Genomic DNA, 18,872 nt, shown 5'->3' with positions numbered 1-18,872 from the left:
GGCCTATCTGGGCTGCAGAGCACAGAGTGAGTTCAAGGAAAGCCTAGTCATCTTAGTGAGACACTGTCTGAAAGAAAAAGTAAAAAGAGATCTGGGATGTGGCTCAGTAGTGGAGTGTTTGCCCAGTATATTCCAGGCACTGGATCTAAATCACAGAACCACAAAAAATGACAGAGGGTATCAGAATGAATGGTTCAGAGACAAGTTAGATTACTTATTATTGAATAATCTATATTGAAGCTGCAAGAGTCCCTCATACTGTGTACCAGAATATCTTCCTAATAAATTAAAACAAAAATACTTAGATTGTGCAAGTACAGAGATAAAAATTATATATAACATTAGATTTCAGGAGGCTAAGGATTGTCTAGAACTAAAACAATATAATAAATTATGAAGAAAAAATAAATTTGAATTTTAAAATAAGTCAAAATAACCATCATCAATCTTTTTCAAAACAAAGGGAACTATGATAATAAGGTTTTAATTTAATATCTGTGCCAGGAAGGAAATATCAAAAGAAGAAGACTTGTTTGTCATTTTTGTTTTGAGTAAATAATGATGCACACAACTGCCAGTAGGTGATAGACCTTGATATCATGAATGTATATGACTTCTCTGGGAAATATTACTCATTGAATGTCAAAACACAGAAGCATTTTTAGCCCTTGAAGTAATATATTTCTAGACACTTATTATTAGCAAAATAACCAGATAGGGTGAAATGTGCTCAAAATGTATTGCATTCCTTCGTGAAAAGTCATATTTTTGTTTAGAATTATGATAAGAAAATAGCTAGAAATATATACAAAGGTTGCTCCTTATAAACTTTTTTGTTGGGTCTAGAAAGTGGCTCAGTAAGTAAAATACTCATCTCACAAAGATGAGAACCTGAATTCAGTTCCCCAGAAACCACACAAAAAGTCAGGCATGGCAATGCATGGCAATAACTCCAACACTGATGAAGCCCAAAAAAGGCCATGATAGCCAATCTCTGAGCTCCAGGCTCAGTAAGAGACCCTTTCTCAAAAAATAAAATGGAGGAGCAATGAAGAAACTATGCTTGATACATACTGATGGCCTCCACATACATTACACACGTGAACATTCAGGCCAGTGTACTCATACACACACACACACACACACACACACACACACACACACACACACACACACATGCTCTTTCTTATATTCTCAACCACTTTAAAAAGTGGTTGAAAGTGAAGAAACTTTTGATGTCCATCTATATGGAAATGTCTAAATTTTAGAGCAGTGGCTTTATAATTATCTACAATATATTTTTACAGAACAATTGAGAAAAATCATAAGTGGTATAAATTGTGCTGATAAAGTATTAACCTAAACAAATAGGAAATCAGTGTTTTTCATATGATCAAAAAATACACAAACAATGCAGGACTGGGGTGACTTTATCAAACCTCACATGCAAAACTTCCCAAACTTAATCACACCTTTGCGGGAAAAGAGCTAGTGAACAGATCGAATAACAATCCCTGTTCATACTGATAGAACTAATACAGACAGGAGAACCTCACCTCTAAAATGGTCTGCTTCAATACGTGGAAATGTTAGCATTCCCTTGATCAAAGCTGCTTTCTGTTAAAGCTAAACAGAAATTAAATCTTATTCCTGTACATATAAAAGAACACAATAAAATTTCTTATGGAGTTGCTGTGTTTCTCACTCAAAGAAGCCTTATGAAATTCTCAGTTTGTTTAACAATTAAACATACACCTGTTTCTCCAATGCACTTTCTGTGTCTTACTCAATTTAACTGCATCAGATGTAGAATCTCTGCTTTTGTCTGTAATCTCACAGCACATATTTGCCAATGAAACGCATCATTTACATTATGAAAATTTAATATGACTGACATTAGCAAAATTACTAATTAAGAGATGGAACATAAATACTCCAAGAAACTTGACAGTCTGTTCCATGAAGAAAATTAATTCAGAACTCCCCTATTTGCATAAATCTCCAGGTCTCATTTTCACAGCTGTTTTTTCTGTCAGCTAGATGACTGCATTTCAAAATGATTTTAACATAATCGGTGGGAAGTACACCTTTCAACTAAAAATACCATGCTTTAACAGAAAGATTGCTGGTGCAAAAAAGAGAATTTCATTAAACTCATCTTAATATTGTTCCTTCAAGTGAGTATTTCTAATGCAGGGAGTTTATCATTTAAGTTTCAAATTACTAAAATATGTTTATTAAAATGTTTTGCAATTTTAGAAGTCTATAAAAATTATGGAGTTATGTCTTTTATGAACAAATAAGAAAAATAAGGAAGATAGCTACATATCATTAGTTAGTTGAAACATAAGGAATTCCACATATATGCTCCAGGCTGTGCTAGACAAAGGTGATTAAAAAAAAAATTATTTAAGGGCTGGCACAGTACTCGATGGGAAAAAGCACTTGCTGTCTGTCTAACAATTATGTTAGTTTCTGGGGTCCCACAAAGAGGAATAAGATGACTGATTTTTGCACTCCTCAAGTTCACACACTGTCCTCTGCCCTGCACACATGCTCACACGCATGTGTGTGCGCACACACACACACACACACACACACACACACACAGCTTTTTTTAAAATCTTTAAATACTGCTTAGAATGGGCATGAATATTATTTGTTTCCATAAGTTAGATGATGGAAAAAGATCAGCAGTTTTAGATCTTACAATGTCTAAAAGGACATGCAGAAACAAAATACATAGCACCACCACTCTCCCTGTGGGACTGCATTAATCATTGGATTCCCACAATCTTCCTCTCTCCATCAGCAGCAGGGGAAGTCACACCTACAGACACTTCTTTACAGAGTAATTGCAAAGATTATATTTAATGATGGACAGTTATTGCTTTGAAGTTGAAAAGCCCCCCATGGATGCTATTACTGGCTTAGAGTCCCTTTTCATGCATATCATTTACTCTTTGCTGAAAAAGAAATCCTAAGAAATGATATAAACCAATGGCCTTGTATATAATGACATGTAAAGTCACCCCATGCATGGCTACACCTACATGTGTTTTTGTAGCTAGAAAATAAATGTGGTTTATTATTTATTTATTTTTATTTATTTATTGTTTTAGAAGTGAGACAACCTTTTTTTCTCTTACTCAAAATTATATTTAAGTGTAAACTCTACTTGAAGCAATTTGCTGCTGGGAGAAGCCTGACATTATGATATATGTTTTGCCTCTAATTATGTTCAAGCTCATTTTGACATTTCAGGCCAACTATGCGGGTCTAGTTTCAAACTTTTCCATAGTCATCTATACTCTGACCAATAAGCATTTTTTCCTCTGCTCTCCCCTTTATTCCCTAAATGGAATGCTTGGCAATGAATTTATAGAGAGATTTATGAAAGCAAAGTAAATAATATGGGTTCATTTGGGAGGGGGGAAAAGCAAAAATCTTTGAAGTCCTTCTTGCATTAAAGGCAGTGACAGGATTAATTGAAACCACTTGCCTCAACTTTATTTTCTAAGTCAGTAGGGATAAAATACAAAGGAATTACTTTTAAAAGATATTAATATTTTAAATATTTCACCTCTGTCCATATAAATGGTAATGGGTTTCAACAAATATCTAATTGTGAAAGATTTCATATACAAAGAAAGCAATTCATGGCTCTGAGACATTCTTCATAAGACAGTCACTCAGAACAAACTCCTGGAACAGAGGTACAAAATTCAAAATGAAGTAACAACATAAGGCCCAAAGCAAAGCACCTGTTTGACTGGGCTGTTGCCTTCTGTCTACCTGCCAGTCCTGTGACTAACACTATTTATTCAATAAAATCCTCACAGGAGCCAACTGCACCAAAAGACAGTTTGTAGTATCTGTTAATTCTAAAATGCTTACTGTAACCTTTCTCTGTAATTTTCATAGGAAAGATCCAATCCAAAAATAGACTGAAATGTGTATTACACAAAATTAAGTTTTCCAAATGAATGCCATCATCACCTTTAATAGGTCACAAAATAGTAGACAATTGTAGTTAAAAGACAACTTAAGATGAAATAAATTGCCATCATCATTCATAATATCAAATTTTCAAAGCCATGCATCTAGATGTGGTAATATATTGTAAACCCTAATAAATTTGCCTGAAAATCAGAGAATAGAACAAGCCGCTAGATTGAACATAGAAGCCAGGCAGTGGTGACACACACCTTTAATCCTTGCACTGGAGAAGCAGAGATCCTCTGTGAGTTCAAAGCCACCCTGGACTCCATGAGATTGATTCAGTCTAGGAGAGAAACAAGAGCCAGGCAATGGTGGCATACACCTTTAATCCCAATACGTGGGAGACACGCCTTTAATCTCAGCACTAGGAATGTTGAGACGGGAAATATTATGGGTGGGTGGACAAAGGTACATAAGGTATGAGGAGACAGTAACTAATGTCTTTGGCTTATGAAAGCTTTTCAATCTGAGGAGTCCTAGAGATAAGAGGTGACTTGTTCCTTTGTCTCTCTGATCTTTCAGCACTCACCCCAGTATCAGGCTCTGGGTTTTTTTTGTTTGTTTGGTTGGTTGTTTTTGTTTTTGTTTTTTATAAAAAGACCATTTAGCAATTTGAGTTACATCTAGAAGTAGCATTGCCTCAAAAATATAATTTAGCTTACATCATTTTTGAGCTTTATAGAAATGTAATCAAATTTTATGAACATAAAAAATTTAAGTCATAATAATATATAGGAATACTGCTATTTAAATCAATGCAACAGACAGGTCTTTCTCTGTGGGGAACAATATCATTGAGACAGATTTCTAAGTTAATATATAAAACATTTTCTAGATTGTGCTTTAATGTTCATAAAATATTCATAAATGTTTCCTTTTCTTTTCAAAGCTAATATCACAGAATGACAATATGATTGCATATCTGGTGAGGCTGGCCTCCAGACACTAGGCCATTGGCAACTGAGTCTCCTCCATTCTCATAAATGCCAGAGCTGGCCCACAGCTTTCAGCTTTTTTCTCTGCAGACTCCCAGAGCATCATGGTTTCCACTCTCAGCTTACCCTGTCTTTTGACTTCAGTCCTTCCGCTGTTCTTTCTTAGAAGGACATCTTTTGAGAGAGCGCCTCATGACAACCTGTTTTTCTATGGTGTGATTTACTCCACTGTGCCCTGGGTGTCCAGGGACAGACAGACAGGGTTAGATTCACCTTAAAGTTGGCATTTTTCCTGAGAGCTTGAAGGGAAACAAAAATAAGAGAGATGGATTTGGAAAAGGAGACCATGATTAAAGAGATAGATCATGGAATTCTCCCTAAACCAGGGGAGGGATTTGAAATAAAGAAAAAGTTAAGCAAGGAATTTAATACTTCAGTTTTAATTCAGATTTCAAATCCATAGTGTTTATAAACAAATATGTACAAGTCAGTTCTGCCAGTTAGAGACTGCTCTCTCAGGTGAGATTTTAAATATGCTAAATACCATTTTAATGGATTTTCCTAACCTCTTTATCTTATCAGTCTTTTGTTTTTTCACTTATGATTTTAACAAACAGCATAATTTTTGACATTAATCAACATCAGATAAGTCCAGCTTTTCTATAAAGTAATGTCATTTTAAATATTGTTAGTTTTGGATAATCAAGTAAGTTTGAAACAAAAAGGTCATAAATAACAAAATACACCAGATGTTAGCAAAATATTAAACGTATAAGCTCTTTGGGTTTCTCAGAAGATAAACTCTTCTGTAAATTACCACTGTTTGGGAAGAAAGAAAGAAGCCAGGAAATTGAGTAGGTGAATAATTAAGGCAATTATACCCAAAGGAGATGTCACTTGAGCACTCAGAGAATCCCGTCAAAGCAAGTCTATTTTAGGGCTGTCTGGTAGTAAGACACAGCAGGGAAGCTCTCAGTAAATGGTTGCTCTACTATAGAAGTTGTCAAGTAGATTTCATTTTGAAAGCAAATCTCTCATAGAGAGAGTTCTTGAAACTGCCTAAGAATAAAGAAAATTGATGCAAGGTCTATTGTAAATTGTAAGCTGCCCAAGGAAAATGTGAGTTATATTTCTTTCTGCATTTTAAATTTTAAAGTGCATATTTTAAGAGAAAAAAATATATACAAGTATAAATACATGTACTTCAATATAAGAAATAAACAATTCAGTAAAAGGTAAAAATTAATAAAAAATACATGTCCACATAATTATTCATAGTGGCATCATTATTCATGATAGCCTCCAAAAGTAGAAGCACCCCAAATATTCAGAATTGATAAACATATAAAGTGTGATGTGTATTTGAGATTTTATTTGGCAAAAAATTAAAAAATAAAAAGAAATTGGGTGCTAAAGTATACCACTGTACATGGACACTGCATTTGTGGCATGTTATTACATTTATAGACAATGTCCAGAGCAAACAAATCTTCAGAAATAGAAAGCAAACTGATGGCTGCTAAATGATGCAGTCAGGAGGAATAGGAAGTATTTATTTTCCTTCTGCTTTAATATGAATGTTCTTATGTCAGATGATGACAATGATTGTGAAATGTTATAAATAAATGTTGTAAAGTAAAGAAGTATTAATTATATACTTCTCAAGGTGGGTTTTTCTACCTGGTACAAATTAAACACAATCTGAAGTACTTCCTCACACTACTTATTTAAATATTTGTCGATATTTAACTCAAGTTGATTACCACCTATACTAAATTTCCCAAATATGCAACAGGTCATCAAAGTTCAAATATCATCCATTATCTTTTCAGGAGGTTAGTAACTAACTTGCCAGGTCTGAGTAGATTTGTTTAAGCTTTTTATTTCACCATTAGACACTATGCTTGCTTCATTTCTAATAATGTAAAAAATACTTTGAGTCAGAAGTTGATTTTTTTGAGCTTGATGTAGAAAGTGATGATCCAGCACCTTTTATCAAAAATGTACACACATGTACACCAGTACTACCACTATGGAAAGAGCCAGTGGTACCAAAATGGAACCATGGCTAAGTGTCATTAACCAGCCTAGCCATCCTCAATGTTCAAATGTTATTAGAAAGAAGATATGAAAATTCTCAGTTATTTCCCTTCCATCCTTCTCTGGTGATCTTATTTTCATCTAAGTCTTCTAGTCTCTGTTAATAAACAGAAAGTTTTATAATAAAATGTAGGATCCATTGGGGAAAATAATATTAGCTATTGTAATAGAAATGTCAAGGAATACTGAGACCAAAAACTAAGGCATATTTCCAAAATAGACATTTCGATTATGAGGAATTGGAATTAAGTAATTGGAATATGAGGAGATGAAAAGGAATAGAGCTCTCCTAAAGGCCAGTGGTATGAATGATCTGAGAATGGATGCTGTTTTCTGAGACAGAAGTATAGGAAGGGCAGCCATGAATAGAATTTGAGATATCAAAGACTTGAGATTCCTGCTAGGCATCCAAGTGAAGCTATGGAGTTGAATCTAGAGGTGAGACTGAAAATATCAGTTTGGGATGAGTCTGCTACAGATGATCTTTTGGAACATTAGAATGGAGAAGTTGAACAAGATAGAGAAAGGATGGCCTGGACTTTGTAACCATGTACAATGGTGTCTTTGCCTAGTCAGTGATTCCTGGACCTCATTTGTTGTTTTTACATGTGTTTTCTCCTGTTTTATTCATTTTGCAAGCAACTACTACTTACCCTCTGCTCTCTGGTTCTTATACTTGCCTTGTTCCCATATACCCAAGGAATAAAATTTCTGATAAAAATCACCAAGCTAATATTTTTAAAATATTTATTTTCCATCAGATGAGATCCAGTTAAGTGCAATCTCTTTATTCAATAGATTTTCTTGACCTCTGTTTACTCAGAAATTTTGCTTCCTTGGAGCATCAATACATCTCTAAGTGACTATGCAATTCAATTTCCCTCCACTGTACTTCCATGCCTACATGGTAAAAAACCATTTCCTCACAGTCCTCCATATTCTGATAACAATGTGATTTGTCTCTGTGATTTCCATTTGAAATTTATTTAAGACTTTTTTTGTTTGATTTGGTTTTTCCATGAAGGGGTAATGCTGCTGGATCCACCTTTACAGTTTACTTCATATACAAATTGGACAAGTCTTCAGTGAACTGCTCATTCCTGGTTCACTTAGCAGCATGTGACCCCTGAACTATATAATAATTGGCCTGTACAGTCTTGTTTAATTTGAGAACTTGACTATGTGTATGGAGTAAAAAGATACAACAAGAGAAAGAAAAAGCACAGGTAGTGTCTGTCTAAAGTATCAGGAAACTAGCAAACCAATTAATAATTGACAAACATGGTATGTACTCACTCATAGGAGGATACTAGATGTAAAACAAAGATGACTAGACTGCTACACAACTCCAGGGAGGCTACCTAGAAAATGGGACCCTAGGAAAGACTGAGGGATCACCCAATGACAGAGAAATGGATGAGATCTACATGAACAACCTAGATGACAGTGGGAGTAATGAAGGGCAAGATTTGAGGGAAAGAAAGCTGAGGGGAGCAGGAGATCCCAGCTGGATCAAGAACAGAAAGAGAGAACGAGGAATAACAGACCATGATAAATGAAGACCACATGAGAACAGGAATAGGCAGAGTGCTGGAGAGGTCCCCAGAAATCCACAATGATATATCCTGTGCAGACTGCTGGCAGTGGTTGAGGGAGGGCCTGATCTGACCTAGTCTGGTGATCAGATGACTAAACACCCTAGAAGTCGTCCTGGAACTCTCATCCAATAACTGATGGAAGTGGATGCAGAGATCCTCAGCCAGGACCCAGGTGGAGCTCCAGGTGTCCAACTGTCAAGAAGGGGGAGGGACTGCAAGAGCATCAATTATTGAATCCAAGATTGCAAAAAGCACAGGGACAAATAGCCAATCGAATGGAAGTACATGAATTATGAACCAATGGCTGTGGAGCCCCCAGCTGGATCAGGCCCTCTGGATAAGTGAGACAGCTGAATAGCTTGATCTGTTTGGGAGGCTCCCAGGCTGTAGGACCAGGACCTGTCCTTGGTGCATGAGCTGGCTGTTTGGAACCTTGGACTTACACAGGGACACATGCTTAGCCTTGAAGAAGGGGACTGGACCTGCCTGTACTGAATCCACCAGGTTTAAATGAATTCCCAGGGGTGTCTTGGTCCTAGAGGACATGGGAATGGAGGGGAGGGGTTGGGCGGAAGGGAAGTGGGGTCGGGAGGGGGGAGGACAAGGGAACCCGTGGCTGATGTGTAAAATTAAAACACATAATAATAAAAAAAAAAAACTTAAAAAAAAAATGTAGCACCAGAAATTACATACAGGAAAGTCTACAAGTTCATAACATTTTATATGAGTAACAGTCAACATGGAAAAAGGATAGTAGTTGAGATATTGAGAGATAATGGGAAAGATATCTAGACTCATCTCATCTCCTAGACTTATCTTCTGAAAAAGGGTAGGAAGAAAAACATTGGAATGAAAACCCTAAAATATATACTCATCTCAAATCCCTCAATCTGAGGAGACTCCAAAAGGAGGTTATGTAGAGCTCTGAAAAAAGACAAGAACCCCTGAACTGTAGAAGTCCTTCATGAAGAGCAGGAATATAGACAGACAGACAGACAGATAGATGTATAGATATCCACTTTTTAATTTTTAAGTAACTAAAGATAAAAAAATTATAACTTTCAAAATGAATACTTCCTCATAATAAGCTAATTAATTTTCTATCATAATAAGCAAAAATGTTGTATCATGAGACTATGAAAAATAAAACAGAAGTTATGAGGAAATAGAAGTCTCAGGACAGAGGGAGGAGAGGAGCTGTAGAGACGACCTTTTCCCTACAGATAGAGAACCAAAACCAAGGAAGTCCATGGCCTGAGCCCTCAACTAGACTCATGGACCAAGAATGATGACTGAGGATGGCTCAGGGACTTGAAGAAGGGAACATAAGGGCTGCTTGGCTCTGGCTGCAGTACAGATTCCCTAGATGAACCTAGATTGAAGACGTTCCTGCAGTCTGATGTTTCCAGCAGCTTCAGATACAATTCTTCATCATACAAGCCCTTTCCTCATACTGGGAGAGCAAAGCAGAGAGAAGAAATCCAGCTGACACACAGAAGCAGAGCTTTAAATCCATGGGTAAGATGTTGGCAGTATTTTTTTAATGTTACAATGGAGAGAATAAGAGACCAAAATAAGGAACTTGAAATGCAAATCATACCAGCTATGGAACAGGTCTCAAAAGCAATTAGGCCAATTTAAAACAGGCAGTAAGACAACTCCAGAAAACAAATCTTCAAGAGTAGGACTCAGATGGCTTCCAGGTAATTGGAGATTCTAAAATGAACAGCTATAGCAGAGTAGAAATGGGATCTATTCCAAGCAGTGGATAAAATGTGTGAGAATCTTGTGGTCATCTTATCTTAGGTAGAAAATGTATCTCTTTTCCTTTTGAGGCATATGAATAATCTCAGCATAAACAGCACCAAAAAAAATGACAGTTAAGTGATATGAATAAGTTGGGCCAGATTTTGATTAATTGCTGTAAAGTAAGAAAGGAGCCCAATTTAACTCTGAACATTTACCTTTTGTTATTGCATAAAAAGTTACTTACAATTTAAATGATATCTGAGCTCCAAAAGGGGAAATGAAATCTTAGCACATCACCTGCTCAATAGTGAATGAACAGTATCTTCCTAGTCAACATATTAATAATGATCTATTGTTTACCAGCTTACTAAAACCCAAAGACAAAAGACAAAACATAAATATTTTCAAACTCAAGGATGTGAATGTATGAATGAAAAAAGACATAAAAAATGGAGAGGTAAAGGTGGTAAGGTACAAAATTAAGAAAAGGTCAAAGGAAGTGGGAATTGCCTTGTCTGAACTAAATGTTCCTGTTTCATAGTAGATCTCTATGTGTGAAGTAAGAAATACTGAATAGGGACCTAGGTAACATCAAAAGAAGTGTGAACTTGGTTTAAGAATGATGAGCTTTGGGATAACAAGGGAACTATTTTATTCACACATGAGATTGTCACCTGGTTTTTGTTAAGAAACACATCATAATATTTTTGTTACTTACAGTCTAAATTCTATGCTGTTACCTTGATTACATTATTGAAAAATAATATTAAAACAAACTCACTAGAAATGAGCAGGAATTACCCAAGATCTTTTTTTCAGAATCATATATAGAGGATTAATAAATAGAAATAAATATCTTTTCCTACACTGAAAATAATTTGAGAACATTTTCAAATTTTATTAGATAATCTAATGTGACCATAGAGAATAAATATCAGAATATTTTAGAAAAATACACATAAATGAATTTTTATTATAAAGTGTTATAAGAGGGACTAATAACCTTACTACTTGTTAAAATATACAATTATTAATCGATTTATAAATGAAATAGAATAAAGGGAAAGAAGAGAAAAGTAATAGAACCATGACTATATGAGTAGGCAATATATGATAAAAGCTATTTCAAATATCTTAGTAAAGAAAAGATAGATTTACTCAATTACATTGTTCCCAATCAACTGATTACCTACTGTAAAGAAAGAATTTAAATTAATCCTTGTCTTGTTATATATTTCATAATAAATTTAGATTTTAAACACGTCCAAAATCTGTTTCAGAGTTTATACATTCAATATAATAAACTGTAAACTATTGCATAAAGCCTTGAGTGAATATGTAGCTAATGTTATAGTGAACAAAGAAAGGAATGCCAAGTTATGGCATATGGAAATTTTAAACTTACATTTGCAAAAGTACCTTGATAGCTTTGTCATATTTTTCATGCATGTTAGGCATGTACTCTTCCACCATTCAACCTTCAGTCCTCTGTTATATTTATCCATACACCACGTTTTCATTCTCTGCTTAGTCATGTTCATTTTCTTCCCTTCTGTTTATAATTGTTTTAGGAGTCAGCACCATATTTTACTCATCTCAATGCCAATGCATCAAACCTTCATGCACCACTAATGATCTCTGTTGGAACACACAAGATGCAGGTTCCTCCATGTGCATGAGCCTTAACCACAAAATGTCAATGAGCATATTTGACTCTCAGTCTCAAACTGTCATTGAATTGGAATGTCTAGGTACAAACTCAAGAAAACTAAGAACCCTTTACACAAAACACAAATTAATTTCAGGCTGTAGTAGAAGCATTTAGTGATGCTGCCATTTTTCTCAGTTTATAGGCAACAATGTACACACAAATCCCACTTTAACCAAAAGCTTTGCTTTCAGATATAATATATGTGCTTCTTGGTGAGCTGTGCAGAAACCAAGTTTTGTTTGCTTGTTCGTGTTGTTGTTTTTCAAGACCCTGAAAAACTTAGCAGATAACCTCAGTCTCCTGCCCTCACTGTTTGTCTCACAGCAGCAGGTTGAAATCTCACAGTTCCATATTCCTGGGTATATAATACACATATAAAAGCTAGATGTTGGCATAAGTTATTGTAGTAAACATATAGGTTGATTTATATGAAGACACTTGAAAAGTAGACCTAGATTCTTGGTCTCAAAATTCCAGGAATGCTTTCTGTCAGGATTAATTACAAGGTTTTTTGTTACTTTGGGAGAAAGAAAGCTACAACCAATATAATCATGCTGCTTTACTGTGACACCTTTTGCTGTTGGATCTGAAATGTACGTAAGTTTTCTCAATGATAGCAACTTTGTAGGGAAAATACAGCAATCTGATATTTTCATGTGAATCATCTTTGGAATGTATGCTGCTTGTATGTAATAAATATTCAACAGAGAAAAAGAAGAAATGGGGAAAAATAATTGCCCTAAGTGATAAGGCTGACACATTTATAAAGTTAAGTGATACAGTATTTTAGAGTGGGTTAAAGCTAAGATTTGCAGAGGATGCCCTCCTCTTGTGCAGCCCAGCAAGGAGAATGTTACAGTGCTGCTGGCAATTCTGGGAGTCAATTATCAATAGCAACATAATTCACATTTCCATGAACAACAAAAAGAGAAAAACTCTATAAGACAAAAGAGTTTAGTCTATAAGACACAAGACTATCTCAAGAGAAGTACTTCACAGAAGATAAATGGGAAAACAAACAACCACTTCAAGACTCATTTAGTATGGGCTGAAAACCTGAAGACCTGATCCCCTTGACCCACATGGTAGAAGGAGAGACTGACTCCCCTCTTGTTATCCTCTGACCTCCAGATACACACCATGGCACATGCACCCCTATACATAACACAATAAATAAGTGTAATTTTTCTTTTAAAATTTAATTAAAGATTAATTCTCTCTTATTCAAATATGCCCACAGTCTTCTTAACATTGAAAGTTATACTTTGGAAAAAGTTCTTTTGCCCTCAAGAAGGAAATCGTCTAAGAGAAACCAACTGTGCTTAGGCCTGAAAGTGGCAGATCTCAGACTTTGCTGAATCATACCTGGCCACAACTTCTACTACCATAACAATTATTAAAATGAGTTTGACCCAACTTGGTATCATCTTTGAGCCTGGCTCTTCAAGAAGAGTTGTATTAAATTACCTTTAGAGTCCTTTCACCTATGGGATCTTGTCAGTCATAGGTTTTTACCATGATTTCAGGCTGTCTATTATCCTGGACTTCATTTGTTGGAACCTTAATACCCTATTTATGGTTTATTCTATTGAAAACTATAAAAATAGTTGTAAAGAGTAAACTTTTTCCAGACATGATAATAAAGTCTCATTAAGAAGCATTTACTGACCACTGATATGTGCAGGACACATAGTCATATACTTAATTAGAAAGATGTTTCCAAACCGAACAGCCAAAATTCTGTGCAGGAAGAGGGTAAGCCTTTCAGCATGACTGGCTTTCTTGGAATGTCCTGCTGTTTTAGTCTTGGCTTCTTCTGCAATCTTGACTCTGTGCCTTAAATTCTTTAAAAGTATCATGAAAAATGTGTCTTTGTTAAGTTCCTCAACCTCTCAGCATAACTTAGAAACATTTCTTTTTCTTAAGACAGCACATGTTCCTATAATATGGTAGCTGAAATCACTTCATAAATGGATACCATGCAAACAAAATTAAGGTTATTATTCTCTTATATGCTTAAAATACATAATTCACTTTTAAAATAATACAGTTCTACTACCAATATCAGGAAACCTAAATAAAAATCTATTGGAAATGTTAAAATAACTTTCTGAAAAGGGAGAAAACAAACAATGTATAAGCAAAAATAGAGAAGATTTTATTTCCCAATAGTATTTTCCCTTAAAAAAAGCAATTTAAATTGAAAATAATTAGTTTCTGAAGCTGAAAAGTTTGATGTAACAATTAATCCTTTGTTCTTGGCTTTTTCCCATGTTGCATGCACTGCTTTCTCTTGATTAGAAGAGGATAAATAATGCCAACAACAAAGTCCCCAGGTGATCGTCATAGGATTATTTTATTTTATTTCCCATTTTTAATTTTGTTTTTTGCTTTTTTGGGGGGGTGGTGGTGGGGCGTGTTATTGTCTTTGTTTTTTTGTCTGTGCACATATGTGCAATATCATCAGGGGCCAAAAGAGGGCAATGCATCCTCCAGTACTGGAGTTATAGACAGTGTGAGCTGCCATTTGGGTGCAGGTAATTGAATCTGGGTCCTCTGCAAGAATAGCCAGGTCTCTTAACCACAAAGACATCTCTCCAGCTCCTCATGGGCTAATTTTAATTGCATTCAGGTGTAACTTACATTGTGAGTCAGTGGGATGTGTAACCCTCCATTTCTTTTTCCTACATAGGCATTTATGTCCATGTTCCAGATCCTGACCCAGGAAGGATGGGTTGACGTGATGGATCAGACTCTGAATGCTGTAGGACATATGTGGGCACCAGTGGTTGCCATCTATTTCATACTCTATCATCTCTTTGCAACTCTGGTGAGTTTATCATTGCTTTTAAGTTATCTCTTGAAACACCTAATAGGATGAGCATCACCAGATGTTTGTTCTATTGTCAATTTCAAAGTAAGAGTCAGTAGAAAACTGCAAAGCCATCCCATTGGATGAGATCCCTTCCATTCTAAATGCTACAAATCAAAGAACTTCTTGAGGATTATATTTCAGTCTGGTTAAATGAGACCATCATACTTTCCATCAGGTGCATATGGATGGGGGAATAACAAAGCAAATGGAAACTTCATAGTCACACATCAATTTAACTACCCTCCGTATTCACACATAGTCACAGCTACAGATCAAACTTGAACTACATTGTTGCTGTATTGTTTTATCACATAACAATGGTCTTGTCAATTTTATCACATCCTCTTCACAGCTGTAATTAAACTGTAACAGCAGCTGGAGACCTCAGAGTACAGTTAGTTAATTAGAAATCCATGGTGTTTCTGTACTGTGTGCAATGCAGTGAAGCACGAGAGAGAAAATAAAAGCATAGCTGAAATTATTATGAGAGCACAAGAAAAGAGAACACTAAAATTCAGGAAAGATGGGATTCTGTCACTCATATAGATTGTTCTCTTCAATCACAGAAGACAAATAATTTTCAATGAATTAAAAACAGGGAAAGATACCTATGAAATTCTGCCTCTACTACACTAAAGAAGTAATTCTCATGCCTTCCTATTACCAAATGTGCATCTATAAATCATGTATTTGTTTTTATTTAATTTTATTCTATAATATTATAATAACAGTTATAAGTCATGGGTCCATTTGTTATCCTTTTTCAAGTATGGATGAAATAAAACCCACTGCCACTATTTATTATGTGGCAAAACACTTTATGATGCTAGTTTTGATATTTTGGACAGTCAGATAACAAAATCTTATAAAGTAGTTGATGATGACATTGAGGCTTAGAGAAGTTTAAGAATTTGCCTAATATCACTCTAAGTTTAAATGGTTGTCGGAATATTCTCACCCTCTGGCTGGTCTTAAAAGCTAAAGTTTTAGGCCTGCTTGTTGCTCCCTTAGATAATGAAGTTGAAAGTTGTCATTGAGCATGTCAAAATCAAATCTGACCTTATGAAAAGACTCACTCAAATAAAAGAAACTACTTACCACCTATAATGTCCTTCAATTCTAAATACTTAGGAATTAGTTAGTACTTGAGAAGTTACATGTGATAATTTAGAAGTGGCCTCTACTGTAGACAAAGTCTTGTAAGACTAACAGATGCCCACCAAAACAAAGATACTTGATTAAGCAGTACAAAGTCAGGGGCTCAAATGGTAAAGTCATCTAGAAATAGCATGGACATTGTTTACATGGAGCTGACTTTACAGGTATTCATGAGAGTTCAGAATGATGGACAGTAGGGATGGAGCCTGGCTCCCAGAGTTAGTGCATGGCTGTGCTGGTATGTGTGCCTTATTTCTAGGACTTTTGCACCCTCCCTTCCAGCATGTTTGAGTCTGTGTCTGTGTCACCTGTTCATTTATCAGTTATTCACTCATTCACTCACTAATGCATTTTACTAATGGTTAGTAAGCAACAACCATGTTTTTAAATCACTCTGGTACTGGAGTAGCTTGAAGACTATTGACCATAGAATAAATGTAGGAGAGATTTAATGGACACCAACAATGCACGTAAATAATTAATCTAGCTGCCTTCTGATAATCAATCTAATTATTTATTCCACTAAGATAATATAACTGTGTGCTATCCTCATTGCAGATTATCACACTCAGACATAGACTTGAGTAACTCAGAGTCATGAAGGGTAAAAGCCAGAAGAAACTGTATCTACCCTCATACATTATCTAGGAAAGTAATTTTTAACTAAAATTCTACAACGATCACTTATACAATGAATGATCGTGTTATAACTTCCACACAGCCTTTTTGGGCAACCTAAAATTTAGGCAACCAAATATAGCATTAATTATTAATTATTACTTAAGCACACTCAAAGATGTATGAGCTTCAGTATGTATGGAAATCAACCTGAAAAATCTACATTATATTCCATCCTTTTTTGTGCTGATTTACATGTGTCTGAAATGCATATTGCCATTTTTTCATTATAATTTTTAAATTTTTACATTAAAAACTAAGCATTGAAATCATTTATTGTTTTATTGACAATTTTTTGAAGTCTATAAAGCAATCAAGAATTAAAAAGTCTTTGTGTCAACAAAAAGCTGTTTGGTAAATGTGGTGCAGACAAGAACATGAAGTGGGAGTCCAGAAACCTAGATTAGTTTCACTGGTCACTAAAAATGGGTCTTTGAATATATCAGTTAGCTTCCTTCATGGTTCTACTGAGTCAAACCTGAAAGTAAGAATAATAATGCCTAATGCAAGTAAATCCCAAAGTTCCATGTGTATGTTAGCTATCCTTGCATTCTTGAACTTTTTTGACCAATGACAAGGCTCATTCTTATTTTAGAATGGTTAAAATGCAGAAGCAAATATGTCTTCAAATCAGTGAAATGCAGAGATTTACCACACATACGCATCTATAAAACATACACACACACACACACACACACACACACATATATATATATATGTATGTATGTATGTATATATATATATATGTATGTATATATATATATATATATATATGTTTTTTACTGTAAAGTTAAAAGATTATTATTAATATATTTTAGTTTGCAAGGCCCTGTTCCACATGTGCTGGCAACTATCAGTGGGTTTCTTACACCATACTGAAAGCAAGTTATATGTGGTCATGTGTTCCTCTCCTGACATGCCATTAATAGCTAGGACATTAGAATATACAGCAGATTCTAGTACATTGGTTTATTAGTCTTCTTCCCTAAAGATTGTTGCAGTTTTCCAAAGGCTGAGGCTTCAGTGCCACAATACATTCACACATTATGTGCATTCTCATGAAACTTTTTCTAGGATCTGTGCCCAGGTTTGGATCTTGTCTCAATAGCTCTAGACCAGGAATCTCCCTATCTAAATACCAAATCTGGTTCACCACCCAGATTTGTACAGCCTGTGAATCACAAATGGTTTCTGCATCTTTACATGGTTGTGTAACTAGGTACTCACATAAGACCCTTGATGTTGTTTTATGGCCCTTAAAACATGAAGTGTTTACTGTATGAGAAAAGTGATAGGACACTGCTTTAAAAGAAGACCACAAAGATTTACCCTTCAAAGTGTAGGAATTCAGAATTCCCGTGCTCTTTCACACTCATTTATGCTTGATAACATATGCTTTTTAATGTTTTGATACTTTTGTGAGTGAATGGTACATTATTTTAACTTAATTTGCATTTTTACATTTTTGTGTGTATTGAGGAAAAAAATTCCCTATGTGCCCATTGGCCTTCTTCTTGGTGACTCACCCAATCATTTGCTTTACAGGTGTTTTTAAGGGCTAGGTTGTTCTTTTTCAACTTCATTTGTAGCAGTTGTCTCAAGTCTCTCTTCTTTGATGATATTTTGTTACTCCAATTTGCCTATGATTTCTTTTGATACATTTTAATATGGCTAAAACAACTATTTCTGAACCTAGTCTATATTTATATTTAATTCCCGCTTAAAACATTCTCTTCCTGAGATCATAAAGACTCTGTATATTCTTCTCATGATTTAAGTTTTTACTTTTCTTCCTTGGATCTTTAACCCATCTTGACTTAAAATTTACATGTAGTAAATGTTACATTAAATGGTTAAATAAAACTCAAGCCATATTTACTCTACCAGATTTATGTGAGAATTTTGGATTTCTCTGGTTATTAAATATGGCAAAAGATTAAATATTAGTCTTTAATTTTATAATTAATGTTTTAATGAGGTAATTAGCTTAGTGAAATAAAACACTGTCACTAAATTATAAACAAAAGTAACACATATATTATCTCAAAATTCTAGATAGTCCAGTC

General features: G+C 35.0%; 1 protein-coding gene across 1 annotated transcript in view; it reads left to right on the top strand.

Moving 5' to 3' along the window:
- The window catches only part of Nalcn (sodium leak channel, non-selective), a 326,188-nt gene that overhangs the window by 186,153 nt on the left and 121,163 nt on the right, over window positions 1-18,872 (top strand). The window contains exon 14 of the mRNA XM_036199902.1: window positions 14,788-14,925. Within this exon, the coding sequence (XP_036055795.1) occupies window positions 14,788-14,925 (138 nt within the window). The remainder of the gene's footprint in view (window positions 1-14,787; window positions 14,926-18,872) is intronic.

Source organism: Onychomys torridus, chromosome 9 (genome assembly GCF_903995425.1).
Source record: "Onychomys torridus chromosome 9, mOncTor1.1, whole genome shotgun sequence".
NCBI lineage: Eukaryota > Metazoa > Chordata > Mammalia > Rodentia > Cricetidae > Onychomys > Onychomys torridus.
Note: the sequence above shows the minus strand (reverse complement) of the source record. Positions and strands in the feature narration are given on the sequence as shown.